Here is a 14,873-nt window from a genome sequence, read left to right as displayed (position 1 = left end):
AGTCATTCCCCATCATTTTCAAGATAAAGCCAACTTCCCAGTCATGATATACAAGACCCTGTTTGTGACCCCAATGCTTAACACAGATGTGTTTCAGAATACAGAATGTTTTGGATTCTAAAAAGGCAGTATGGTGCACACAATTAAGATATATTGGGTAGCGTCCTCTGCTAGTTCTGGGTCAGAACACAGTAATCAAACACATGAATATTTCTGCTTCGAAGAGTGTGACTGCTTACGTCTCATGGAATAAAGAATATACATAGATTTCTGTCAGTTCAGGTCAGTTTTTGCTGCCCAGTGAGTTACAGGAAAACATTTAGTTTGGGGGCTTTTTGGATTCAGAATTTGAGGTAAGAGATATGTGGCCCTGTAGATACCATGTGGTGTTCTGGGAGCTAGGTTGCGCTGGCTCTAGAAAGCCCAGTTTGTGTGCCTCTTCCCAACTCTTGAGTCAGTGAGGTCATGTTGGTAGCTTGAAATCAGCCATGATGGGAGTATTTACACCATGAACATCAGCAAATATTACAAATCATGGCCTTTTCCTCCCAGCTGGTTGTTACACATCACCAGCACAGCACTGTATATGTCCTTTATAGTACATTTGTATGTTTATATCGTCGTGGTTAACCAACTTGCCCACTCTGTGTGGTATAGACCAAAAGGCTGAGGTTTTCAGGGATGCATCCCACCAAACCCACTGCCATCGAGTCATTTCCTACCCATAGCAACCTCATAGGGTTTCCAAGGCTGTAAATGTCTACAGAAGCAGACTACCACATCTTTCTTCCGTGGAGCCGCTGGTGGTTTTGAACTGCTGATCTTTTGGTTAACAGTCGATCACTTTAACCACTGTGCCACCAGGGCCCAGGGAAGCACAGAATGTAAAAATGAAGGGGATCAAGATGAAGGCGGTAAGAGAAATTGGGGGAAAAAGGGAGGGCTTCGGACAGACAGACCTGGGTTCAAATGCTGACACCATCATTTTCAGACTGTGTGACCCTGGGCAAATCTCTTACCTTCTTTGGGCCTCAGTTTACATATTTGAAAAATGGGGACTGATAATATCTTCCTCTTAAGGTGTTTATGAAGGTTAGATTAGATCTCATATTCAAAGTGCCTGGCATAGAATGGACAGAAAGTATTAGTCCTTGATTACTCTAAGGCTTTTTTTTTTTTCCTGGAAGTGACTCCCATTCTCTAAGAGTCCTAGTACACTACAGTAAGTATCATGCAGTTTAGCACTTGGATGCTCTCCAGTTGTTTCATCTTATGCATCAGTTAGATATGATCTCCTTTGTGATTAATTACTTTTGTGTGTGGCCTTTCTAGCCGTGGTCTCATAACTCCCACCCAGGTGATTGTGTGATAGGGTAATTGTGGCCCACCAAGGGGATTGGTCAGTTTTGCTGAAAGAGAGCTGATTGCAGAACAGAGAGGAGGAGCCCACCACCAAGGAAGGAGAGACCAGCAGGAGAGACCTGGAAACAGAAGATGGTGCGATGGGCTTCCAGCCCACAGAGAGAGAAAGCTGAGTGCCTTTGGGCAGAGGCCAAGGGCCATGGAGAGGTGTGTCTGTGAGCACGGTTGGGAAGAGGCTGTTCTGATGGAAGAACTGTATCCTGAGTGTTCCTGAGCCTGAAGTGTAACTATTACTTCCTTAATAAACCCCATGATCGTGAGTGTTGTCTGTGAGTTCTGTGTGGCCATTGCAGTGAATAATTGAACACAGCAGAGAAGTAGAGAGTGTTGTGGGGGGGATGGTTGGTGTCAGAATTGGTAAAGATGATGGAAAGAGGAGACTTGGTCTGGCCTCTTCCTCATGGGAGTCAGCCTTGTGCTGTTGATCTTGGTTCTCCTTCCTGTTTGTGGGGTTGGAGGAAGTCAGACACTGCCCCCAAGCCATTTTTACATCCTTATAAAGACATGATCCTTGACTTCTCTCGAGCATGTTTATATAAACTAATAATTTATAGGGGTTTATTTTCCATGAAAAGCTTTTAGTCATTCATTTATTCATTTAATAAGCATTTATTGAGCATCTATTATGTGTTATTGTGCTAGATGCTGTTGATACTGACATGAAAAAGCCATAGACCTTCCTTATAATCTGGAGGAGTGATACATAGTTGGGCAAGGAAACCAACTATTTAGATGCACAGAGGAATAGATTTGGAGAGATGACGGTCCAGTTTTGGACCACCTTCGTTTTGAGGTGCATGTAGGGCATATGGTAGGGTAACCAAGTAACTTATTAAACAAACCTGAACACTTACGAGAGTGAACGAGAGGTGCCATTAATCATTAAGCTGGGGTACGAACAGGACCTGTCCTGGACAAACCAGGATATATTTACACAGGTAAAGACTATCAAGCAGAGATCATTGGAGATGAAGCCACCTCTCAAGAATGCAGAGAGGGAAGAAAGCAGTGGGCTAAGTGGAGTCCTGGGGAAATATTTAAGATGGAAGAAACAATGTGGCCATTGAGGCCTCAGGAAAACCTGGAGAGGGTGGCCTCACCGAGTCCCAGGAAGGAGTCATCTTATTTTCTCATATCTATTGTTTTAGGAGAGGAACCCCATTGAGCGACTCATCAGATAAAGCTTATCTGCAGTGAGAGGCCATATACTTAAAGAAAAGGGCTTTCACCTTTTATTAGGGTACAATGTTTGAATGACTTCTTATGTATTAGGATGCCTCTCCTAGGCACTTCTGTTTTATATTCACTTGGCCAGAGTCTGCTAATTCAGATTTAATTTAAATCCAGATGGTATTTTATGTTATATTTTCTCTTTGGATTACTAGTTATTTAATCCAATATAGTGAATATAATCACTACGAGCTTCAAGTAAATTTCCACTCAAGAAGAGAGAGTGCACATTTAGCTAGATAAATCCTGTAACATTGAAATTCATAAAACAGCACTTCTTTTTCTTTCTTAGAAAATAAAGTCCTTTAGGAAGTCAACAGAAAAATATTTTGCGTTTTTAGTGGTTTCATGGCTGGCTGTTTTTCCCCTCAATATTTTATTCTGAAAATTTTCAAACATACAAGAGAACTGAAAGAATTATACCCAGCACCCAGATTCTACAATTAACATTTTGCTATATTTGCTTTATCACATACCTGTCCATCCTCTAAGGAGCCCTCGTGGCGCAGTAGTTAAGCTCTGGCTGCTAACCAAAAGGTCAGCAGTTCAAACCCAGCAACCACTCTGTGAGAGAAAGATGTGGCAGTCTGCTTCTGTAAAGATTACAGCCTTGGAAACCCTATGGGGCAGTTCTACTCTGTATTATAGGGTTGCTGTGAATCAGAAGTGACTCGACGGCAGTGGGTTTTTGGTTGGGGTATCCATCTGTCTGTCCCTGTAGTTGTCTACCAATATATCTTATTTATTTAGATGCATTTCAAGTAAGTTGGCTAACTGTTTTTCTGAACAGTCTTATCTTTATTTTTCTGGATATTGTAATTAAAGTGTCAACACATTTTATGCAGATATTTTCAGTTCATCCTCTTTCCTGTTTCTAGAAATCTGAGGTTGTTAATAATTGCTGTCAGAATATGAAAAAAAAAAAAAAGTCTGGTAAAAAGTGCTAAGCCTAGTTAGTGCCCTCGTTCTCAATTACTTTATAATCTAGACACAACTTTTAAAGTTATCAAAAATAATTTCTAGTTTTTTATGCATTTTTCCTATTCTAAACAAATATTTACTCACATGATATTGTTTTCAGAGTGGAGAGATCTACAGACCAAGTCATCAAGCCAGTCAATGTGGGAGCGCTATCCAAATGGGTTGGGAAGATTCCTCCAGATGTTTTACAAGACATGGCAGTGATTGCACCCATGCTTGCCAAACTTGGATATGACCCATATGCCAATCCACCTAACTATGGAAAACCCGATCCCAAAATCCTTGAAAACACTAGAAGGGTAAGTGAGATTTTTAAATTGACTGAGAAAACTGGATATGTAATTTGAGGGTTTTTTTTTTTTTTTTTTCAACCCTTCACCGAAGTTACCACTTATCTATTTTCTATTTAGTGTTTTTCCATCCCCACCTTTCTGTAATTTATAGTTTGAAAAGATTTTTCTTATTTTGTTTCTTGCTTATTTATGATGAGAAAATAATTGTAAATTAGAAAAATTCTATTGTAGAATGCTTTATTATCAGAAGTCTTTCACTGCATTTTAAGGATAACTGTGGTGCTTCCCAAGAACTGTAGGAACAGTTCTTTAAATGTATTTTTCCTAGTTTCTGGGAATGGTATTCACTGTTGGGGAAATTTATTCTCAGAGGTGATTGTCGCCAATTTGTATAACCAAACTAAACCTGTTGCCGACAAGTCGATTCCGACTCATAGCGACCCTATAAGGACAGAGTAGAACTGCCCCATAAAGTTTCCAAGGAGTGGCTGGTGGATTCAAACTGCTGACCTTTTGGTTAGCAGCCATAGCTCTTAACCACTGCACTGACATCAAAATTATTAGTGATCTCACTTCTAGTTTCTTCTGTCTTAAAATCTAATGGCTACTTTACTTCTAAACCTTTGTTTAGATGAGGCATGATTTCCTGTTTTTTGAAAGCTAAACATTGATTACAGTAGAAGAGTTAACAAACAGATAAAATAAACTAGACTTCTGATTGAAAGAAAGTTGCCATTTAAGTGAAATTAGTTTTTCTTTTTAAGTTATTCTTACATCTTTGAAAATTTTTGTTGCAGGAAGGTGAAAACTCAAAGAACTAATCTGAAAATATGCTTTACCAGTTGAATCTATTTCAAATCAGATCTATGTACTCTTTAGAAACTACAGTTTAAATGAGATAGCCATGTTAGCATAAGTTCACAGATAGGCTATTTGATTTCAAGATTAAAATCCCTTGACTTTCTCTGGTACTTCCTTACATCGCCAGTGCCCTTCCCTCCCCAGAGCCTTATAATATAAGGTTTCTTTATTCTGTCTTTCTGTTGATGCCTTTAATTGACAAACAAATTCATATAACATGAGGTTAATTTCCATGTTGATTCCTTTCTCTTAGGTATTACCTTCTGTCTTAGTCATCTAGTGCTGCTATAACAGAAATACCACAAGTGGATGGCTTTAACAAACAGAAGTTTATTCTCTCATAGTCTAGTAGGCTAGAAGTCCAAATTCAGGGTGTCAGCTCCAGGGGAAGCCTTTCTCTTTCTGTCAGTTCTGGAGGAAGGGCCTTGTCATCAATCTTCCCCTGGACTAGGAGCTTCTCCATGCAGGAACCCCAGGTCCAAAGGATGCACTCTGCTCCCGGTGCATCTTTCTTGGTGGTATGAGGTCCCCCCTCTCTGCTTGCTTCCCTTTCCTTTTATCTCTTGTAAGATAAAAGGTGGTGCAGCCACACTCCAGGGAAATTCCCTTTACATTGGATCAGGGATGTGACCTTAGTAAAGGTGTTAAAAATCCACCCTAATTCTCTTTAACATAAAAGTACAATCACTAAATGGAGGAGAACCACACAATACTGGGAATCATGGCCTAACCAAGTTGACACGTATCTTTTGGGGGACAGTTCAATCTATGACACCTTCATTTTCCTTTTAATTCATCATTAAGGGCTATATGTGAAGATTTATCTTCCTGTGAACTTTTAGATACAAAAGCAGAATTTTTAAATGATGTCTATCCTTTTTATATAAATATTTTTATTACAAAATATAAGCTTATTGCATGAAACTTACAAAATTAAAAAGCTAAGAGAACAAAAATCACCTGTGTTACCACCCAGACACGTATCATTCTTAATATTTTGATGTGTTTCCCCTCCTTTGTGTTTTGTTTAAGATCTTATAATCTTACCTTTATATACAGTTTTATATCCAGCTTTTCCTCTTAATATTCATTAGCATTTGCCCATTTTGCACACTTTCTTTAAACATAATTTTTTATGGTTATATATCATCATATGAGCCATCTTAAATTCTTGCTGAAACACAGTAGTGAATGAATGAATGAATGAATGAACAAAATGTATTTCCTAGTAGATGTTCTATAATTCATTTTACCATTTTTCTTTTGTTGTATATAGTTTTTACTAGATTATCTTGCAGTAAACATCTTTGTACATCCATATTTTTTAGGTTTTTTTTTTTTAAGGTTCAATTAATAGAAGTGGAATTAAACCAGGTCAAAGTTTCTGAGACTTTTTTAAGTTGCTTGATAGTATGCTGATAAATTGTTTTTTAAAAATGTTTGAACTACCTGTGTTGTCTTATCAGTGGAGTACATGAGTGGGCTTTGTACCACACGCTCACCCTCATGATATGGGTGATTTAATTTCAATAGATTTCATTGATTAATATAACTTAACATTTTCCAGTTAATAAATATATGTATATATTCTTTTATGAACTGTTTCTTAAGCTTTTAAAATGTTTTATGAACTACATTTCCTAAAGATGGGGCATATATCAATCTAGTCTGGTACTTATATAGTCCTTGATAATCTCTTGGTAATTGGTACTTCATAGCTTTCTCCTATGCACAATACTGAAAGGGCTTTTATAAACCAAGATACGTATACAAATGAAAGTTTGAGGTTTCCCAGGCAGTAGACATTATAGTTTTCCTACAGGCAAGTTGGCTTGGCTAGATGCATCTTGGCTTCCCCAAGTGGTAGGTTGGGAAGAACGCTGTGGTTCGAATCCATGTGACTAGAGAATTTGTTTCATAAACACTTGTGGCTTTTGAAAGGGTTTCAAAATGCACAATGGAAAAAAAAACAAAACACTTTTTTTTCTATCTCTGTCTCTGAAGTGACAAACAGTTTTGATGAAGAAAAAGTGTGAACTGAAATTGCATTTTTGAGCCGCTTGTGATAATGCATACAAGCTGACTGACATTCTTGTTTTGTGGAGTTGGATTTCATAGACCATCTTGAAAACCAAATCCTGTGTATCTTCAAAGCTTTTTTGCTGGTAAAATCTCAGCTGCCAATGTATCCAGCATTGATGATCATGAGATTTCATAAAGTTATGCTTAAAAAGGGATCGTCGGTGGTCAGCTGTGACATGAGATGGGCTTCAGAGAGAGGTGACTGGGGAAGTTGTTCCCTTAATCATGGGGTAGGAGTGGGAGAAAATTCACCTATTGACTGGGATTATAGAACCAAAATTCCAGGCCTAAAAAGTGCTAGTTTTCATACAGTTCTGGGCAGTCTAGAAGTATCGGTGCCTGAGTCAGCCCATTTTTTTTTTGGATATTTTTCCAGTTTTGAATAGAAAGTCATGTGCTTCATAGTTGCTCTGACTCAGATGGTAATTTAGAAATGAAATACTAACATATTCCATATCCTATCCTACCATAGTCTCTAATCCCAAAATTATAGCACATTTTAGTAAATAGTCCCTGGGTGGCACAAATGTTTAAGTGCTGGGCTACTAACTGAAAGATTGGTGGTTCAGACCCGCCCAGAGGCACCTCAGGAGTAAGGGCTGGTGATCTGCTTCTGAAAGGTCACAGCCTTGAAAACCCTATGGAACGGTTCTATTCTGCACACGAGTCGAAATCGACTTGACGGCAGTTACTAATGACAACAACAGTGCCCTCTAGGTTAAATCCTCAGCCTTCTCCCTCCCCCATAGTTTCTTAACCTTGTAAGACTTACAGACCTATATGAGAATCTTATGAACCTTATGGACACATACATACATAGAATTTTACCCACAATTTTAGTGGATTCATAGACACCTCTGAAGAAGATTAAGGATTTCTGTTTTATAATCTCCCTGATCAAGCCCGTCTACTGCTAATGCTTTGATTACAACCTACTTGCTGGTGATCATAAATCTGTCTTCCAATGTGTCTCTTTTCCGAGCCCCAGGCTCACTATTTCCAGCTGCCTTCTATATATCTCCACCTGGATACTTTAAGAACCTCAAACTCAATGTCCAACATTGAACTTATTGTCCAGGTTTGTTCCCTGACAGGAATTGACTCCATCTAGTTCAGTAGCTGAGCAGGAACCCAGAGTAGGGATGGGGATGAGGCTGTGCTCATCTGCATGTATAGTGGCTGTGGGCCAGTGAGCAGATATGAGGAACAGAGTCTTCAGAGGGCATGGGTCAAGCCCAAAACTACTTCAATGTCCTGGTTACTAAACCTGAGAGTAAGGTGAAAAGCATATCCAAGTACGAACGGATGTTCAGGTGAAAACCTGAGTAGACAGTACTGGGGAGGAGCAAATAGTCAAATAGAAGCAGCTACCAAAGGATTTGTCAATTTTGTTCATGTCTTCAGAGAACCAGTGTTTGGTGTCTGTCTGTTTGTTGTACTGTGGGGCTTGCATGTTGCTGTGATGCTGGAAACTATGCCACCAGTATTCAAATACCAGCAGGGTCACCCATAGCAGACAGGTTTCAGCTGAGCTTCCAGACTAAGACAGACTAGAAAGAAAGACCCGGTGGTCTGCTTCTGAAAAGAATGAGCCAGTGAAAACGTTATGAATAGCAGGGGAACACTGATACAGTGCCAAAAGTTGAGCCCTTCAGGTTCAAAGGCACTCAAAATACGACTGGGGAAGAGCTGCCTCCTCAAAGCAGAGTCGACCTTAATAAAGTGGATGAAGTCTAGCTTTTGTGACCTTCATTTGCTGATGTGGCACGACTCAAAATGAGAAGAAACAGCTGCAAACATCCATTAGTAATAGGAACGTGGAGTGTACGAAGTATGAATCTAGGAAAATTGGAAGTCAAAAATGAAATGGAACACATAAAGATCGATATCCTAGGCATTAGTGAGCTGAAATGTACTGGTATTGGCCATTTTGAATTGGACAATCGTATGGTTCACTATGCTGGGAATGACAGCCTGAAGAGGAATGGCGTTGCATTCATCCTCAAAAAGAACATTTCAAGATCTACCCTGAAGTACAGTGCTGTCAGTGATAGGATAATATCCATACGCCTATAAGGAAGACCAGTTAATACGACTATTATTCAGATTTATATACCAACCACTAAGGCCAAAGATGAAGAAATTGAAGATTTTACCAACTTCAGCAGTCTGAAATTGATTGAACATGCAATCAGGATGCACTGATAATTACTGGTGATTGGAATGCAAAAGCTGGAAAAAAAGAAGAATCGATAGTTGGAAAATATGGCCTTGATGACAGAAACGATGCAGGAGATTGCATGATAGAATTGTGCAAAACCAACAACTTCTTCATTGCAAATACATTTTTCACCATCATAAATGAAGACTGTACACGTGGACTTCACTAGATGGAATACACAGGAATCAAATCGACTACATCTGTGGAAAGTAGAAAAGCGCAATATCATCAGTCAGAACAAGGCCAGGGGCTGACTGTGGAACAGACCATCAATTGCTCATATGCAAGTTCAAGCTGAAACAGAAGAAAATTAGAACAAATCCACGAGAGCCAAAGTACAGCCTTGAGTATATCCCACCTGAATTTAGAGACCTTCTCAAGAATAGATTTGACGCATTGAACACTGATGACCAATGACCAGATGAGTTGTGGAACAACATCAAGGACATCATACATGAAGAAAGCAAGAGATCATTAAAAAACAGAAAAGAAAGTAAAGACCAGAATGGATGTCAGAAGAGACTCTGAAAGTTGCTCTTGAATGTCGAGTAGCTAAAGCAAAAGGGAGAAATGAGGAAGTAAAAAAACTGAACAGAAGATTTCAAGGGTGGCTGGAGAAAACAAAGTAAAGTATTATAATGACATGTGCAAAGATCTGGAGATAGAAAACCAAAAGGGATGAACACGCTCCACATTTCTCAAGCTGAAAGGACTGAAGGAAAAATTCAAGCCTCTAGTTGCAATGTTGAAGGATTCTACAGAAAAATATTAAACTATGCAGGAAGCATCAAAAGAAGAAGCATCACTATACCAAAAAGAATTGGTAGACGTTCAACCATTTCAGGAGGTAGCTTAAGATCAGGAACTGATGGTACTGAAGGAAGAGGTCCAGGCTGCATTGAAAGCATTGGCGAAAAACAAGGCTCCGGGAATTGACAGAATACCAATTGAGATGTTTCAACAAATGGATGCAGTGCTGGAAGTGCTCACTTGTCTATGCCAAGAAATTTGGAAGACAGCTACCTGGTCAACAGACTGGAAGAGATCCATATTTATGCCTGTTCCCAAGAAGAGTGATCCAACCAAATGCGAAAATCATTGAACAATATCATTAATATCACACACAAGTAAAATTTTGCTGAAGATCATTCAAAAGTGGCTGCAGCAGTATATAAGCAGGGAACTGCCAGAAATTCAACCCAGATTCAGAAGAGGATGCGGAACCAGGATATCATTGCTGATGTCAGGTGGATCCTAGCTGAAAGCAGAGAATACCCGAAAGATGTTTACCTGTTTTATTGACTATGCAAAGGCATTCGACTGTGTGGATCATAACAAATTATGGATAATATTGCAAAGAATGGGAATTCCAGAACACTTAATTGTGCTCATGAGGAACCTGTACATAGATCAAGAGGCAGCTGTTTGAACAAAATAAGGGGGTGCTGCGTGGTTTAAAGTCAGGAAAGGTGTGGGTAACGGTTGTATCCTTTCACCATATTTATTCTATCTGTATGCTGAGCAGATAATCTGAGAAGCTGGACTACATGAAGAAGAACACAACATCAGGATTGGAGGAAGACTCATTAACAACCTGCATTATGCAGATGACACAACTTTTTTTTTTTTTTTTAATATTTTATTGTACTTCAGGTGAAGGCTTACAGAACAGAAAGTTTCTCATGTAACAGTAACACACATGCTGTTTTATGACATTGGTTAACAACCCCACAACAAGATGACACAACTTTGCTAGCTGAAAGTGAAGAGGACTTGAGGCACTTACTGACGAAGATCAAAGACCACAGCCTTCAGTATGGAGTACACCTCAACATAAAGAAAACAAAAATTCTCACAACTAGACCAATAAGCAACATCATGATAAACGGAGAAAAGATTGAAGTTGTCAAGGATTTCATTTTACTTGGATCCACAATCAACACCCATGAAAGCAGCAGTCAAGAAGTCAAACGGCACATTGCATTGGGCAAATCTGCTGCAAAAGATCTCTTTAAAGTGTTGAAAAGCAAAGATGTCACCCTGAAGACTAAAGTGCGCCTGACCCAAGCCATAGGGTTTTCAATTGCTTCATGTACATGTGAAAGCTGGACGATGAATATAGAAGACTGAAGAAGGATTGATGGCTTTGAATTGTGGTGTTGGGGAAGAATATTGAATAGACTGTGGACTGCCAAAAATCTGTCTTGGAAGAAGTACAAACAGAAGGCTCCTTAGAGGCAAGGATGGTGAGACTGCATCTCACATACTTTGGACATCTTATCAGGAGGGATCAGTCGCTGGAGAAGGACATCATGCTTGGTAAAGTAGAGGGTCAGTGAAAAAAAAGAAGATGCTCAACGAGATGGATTGACACAGTGGCTGAAACCATGTGCTCAAGCATAACAACAATCATGAGGATGGTGCAGGATATAGGATTGCTGTGATATGAGTCGGAACCGACTGGACCGCACCTAACAACAACAACAGCGTTTAGTGTCTGTAATTCTCATTATTGTGGTGTTCTATTTCCTTGATTTCTGCTTGTATCTTTATCATCCTCTCTATTATCTTTGTTTCCTTTTTACTTCTTACTTCAGGCTTATTTTATCCTTCTTTTTCTAGCTTCTTAAAATGGAATCTTAGATAATTGATTTTAGATTTTTAGTCTTTTTTAACATGTATTTTTAAAGCTATAACTTTCCCTGTAAACACTGCTGTAGCTGCAGTCCACAAATATATGTTGTATTTTCATCGTCATTAAGTTAAAAATATACACTAATTTACCCTGTGATTTTGTCTTTCAACTATAAATTACTCAGAAGCATATTGTTTAATTTCCAGATTTTTTAGATTTTTCTAGATATAGTATTGATATTAACTCTTATTTAATTCTGTTGTGGCTAGATAACACACACTGTATGAGTTTGATCCTTTTAAATTTATTGAGACTTGTTTTATGACCCAACATATGTTTTATCTTGGTTAATGTACCATTACACATGAAAAGAATATGTGTTCTGCATTTGTTGGCTGTAGTGTTCTTTACATGCCAGTTAGATCAAGACTGTTAATAATGTTGAGCTCTTCTATGACTTTACATATTTTCGTGCATCCTGAACATGGTGAATATTGTCTTATGCAGATTCTGCATTCCTTTATACTCCTCTGGAGAATGTTTGTATTTTCATTTTGGAAGGCAATCAACCCAGGGCTTATCTGATATTTCCTCATGGTTAAATTCAGGCTATGCATCCCCAGCGACAATTTTAGGTAAATGATATTATTTCATTGTCAACGTGTCTCATCTGGAGGCATGTTATGCCCATTCTCCTCTGTTTGTGATGTGCATTTTGATCTCCTAGTTAAGGTGTTTTTCCAGTGTCTCTACTCTGTGGTTATTGTTTTCTCCCTTTCAACTGAAAAGCAATCAATATTGGAGACACTTTGAGACTGCTTTTCATCAGACTTGACACCCTAGATTTAACATCCATTGATGGTTCTTACCCAAACTAATTTTTTGTGTGTGTGCTCTAAGTGATAGTTTATAGAGCAAATTAGTTTCTCTTTCAAAAATTTATACACAAATTGTTTCATGACATTGGTTGCAGTCCCCGCAATGTGTCAGCCCTCTCCCCCTTTCAAACCCAGGTTCCCCGTTTTCATTCGTCCAGTTTTCCTGCCCCTTCCTGCCTTCTTATCTTTGCTTTTGGGCAGGTGTTGCCCATTTGGTCTTACATACCTGACTAATCTAAGAGCACGTTCCTCACGTGTGTTATTGTTTGTTTTATAGGCCTGTCTAATCTTTGGCAGAAAGTTGAACTTTGGGAGTCGCTTCAGTTCTGAGTTAGAAGGGTGTCCAGGGGCCATAGTCTTGGGGGTTCCTCCAGTCTCTGTCAGACCAGTAATTCTAGTCTTTTTTTGTGAGTTTTTGTTCTACATTTTTCTCCCGCTCTATCCAGGACCGTCTGTTGTGATCCCTGTCAGAGTGATTGGAGATGGTAGCTGGGCATCATGTAGTTCTTCTGGGCTCATGCTGATGGAGGCTGTGGTTCATGTGGTCCATTAGTCCTTTGGACTAATACTTTCCTTGTGTCTTTGGTTTTCTTCATTCTCCTTTTCTCCTAAGGTGGTGAGACCAATAGATGTATTTTAGATGGCCACTCGCAAGTTTTTAAGACCTGAGACGCTACTCACCAAAGTAGGATGTAGAACATTTTCTTTATGAACTATGTTATGCCATTTGACCTAGATGTCCCCCAAGATCATGGCCTGCAGCCCTCTGCCCCAGTAACTTGGTCCATCAAGGTATGTGGATGTATCTAGGAAGATGCTGTGGTTTTGCCTTGGTCAAGTTGTGCTGACTTCTATATTGAATGTTGTCACTTATCTACTGTCTAGTTAGTGATTTCACCTTCCCTCCTCCTCTCCCTCATAACCATCAAAGAATGCCTTTTTCTGTGTGTAAACCTTTTCTTGGGTTTTTATAATAGTGGTCTCATACGATATTTGTACTTTTGTAATTGACTTATTTTACTCAGCAGAATGCCCTCCAGATTCATCCACGTTGTGAGATGTTTTGCATATTCATCGTTGTTCTTTATTGTTGTGTAGTGTTCCTTTGTGTGAATATACCATAATTTGTTTATCCATTCGTCTGTTGGTGGGCACTTAGGTTGTTTCCATCTTTTTGCTGTTGTGAACAATGCTGCAATGAACATGGGTGTGCATATGTCTATTCATGTGGCAGCTCTTATTTCTCTAGGATATATTCCTAGGAGTGGGATTGCTGGATTGTATGGTATTTTTATTTCTAGCTTTTTAAGGAGGCAATATATCGTTTTCCGTAGTGGTCGTAGTGGTTGTACATTTTACATTCCCACCAGCAGTGTGTAAGAGTTCCAGTCCCCCCAAAACTTCTCCAACATTTGTTGTTTTCTGTTTTTTCATTCCTGCCAGTAATGTCAGGGTGAGATGGTATCTCATTGTAGTTTTGATTTTCATTTCTCTAATGGCTAATGATCTCAAGCATTTCCTCATGTGTCTGTTAGACGCCTGAATGTCTTCTTTAGTAAAGTGTCTGTTCATATCCTTTGCCCATTTTTTAATTGGATTATTTATATTTTTGTTGTTGAGGTGTTGAAATATTCTATAGATTTTTCGGATATGTCATAGCCAAGAATTTTTTCCCAGTCTTTAGTTTCTCTTTTTACTTTTTTGGTGAAGTCTTTTGATGAGCATAGTGTTTAATTTTTAGGAGCTCCCAGTTATCTAGTTTATCTTCTGGTATTTGTGCATTGTTAGTTATGGTTTGTATTGTATTATGCCATGTATTAGGGCTCCTAGCATTGGCCTTATTTTTTCTTTTTTTATTGTACTTCAGGTGAAGGTTTACAGAACAAATAATTTCTGATTAAACAGTAGTACACATATTGTTTTATGACATTGGTTAACAACCCCACAACATGTCAACCCTCTCCCTTCTTGACCTTTTTTTTTTTTTTTTTGGTGAAAAGATACATAGCCAAAGATACACCATTTCAGAAATTTCTACAGGCACAGTTCAGTGACATTGACTACGCTCTTCCAGTTGTGCTGCTCTTCTCACTTTAGATGAAGGTTTACAGAACAAAATAGTTTCTCATTAATCAGTTAGTACACATGTTGCCCTATGACAATGGTCAGCAACCTCACAACACATCAACACTGTCCTTACTCAACCTTGGGTTCCCTATCACCAGCTTTCCTGTCCCCTTCTGCCTTCTAGCCCTTGTCCCTGGACTGCT

At 38.9% G+C, this 14,873-nt stretch overlaps 1 protein-coding gene across 3 annotated transcripts in view; it reads left to right on the top strand.

Moving 5' to 3' along the window:
* Positions 1-14,873, top strand: part of TPST1 (tyrosylprotein sulfotransferase 1) — a 112,546-nt gene that overhangs the window by 63,683 nt on the left and 33,990 nt on the right. For all 3 annotated transcript variants that reach the window (XM_004380781.2, XM_023735311.1, XM_023735312.1), the window contains exon 3: positions 3,734-3,932. In XM_004380781.2, coding sequence (XP_004380838.1) covers positions 3,734-3,932 — 199 coding nt within the window. The remainder of the gene's footprint in view (positions 1-3,733; positions 3,933-14,873) is intronic.

The sequence above is a fragment of the Trichechus manatus genome, unplaced genomic scaffold (genome assembly GCF_000243295.1).
Source record: "Trichechus manatus latirostris isolate Lorelei unplaced genomic scaffold, TriManLat1.0 scaffold00077, whole genome shotgun sequence".
NCBI lineage: Eukaryota > Metazoa > Chordata > Mammalia > Sirenia > Trichechidae > Trichechus > Trichechus manatus.
This window is presented reverse-complemented; position numbering and strand designations above follow the sequence as displayed.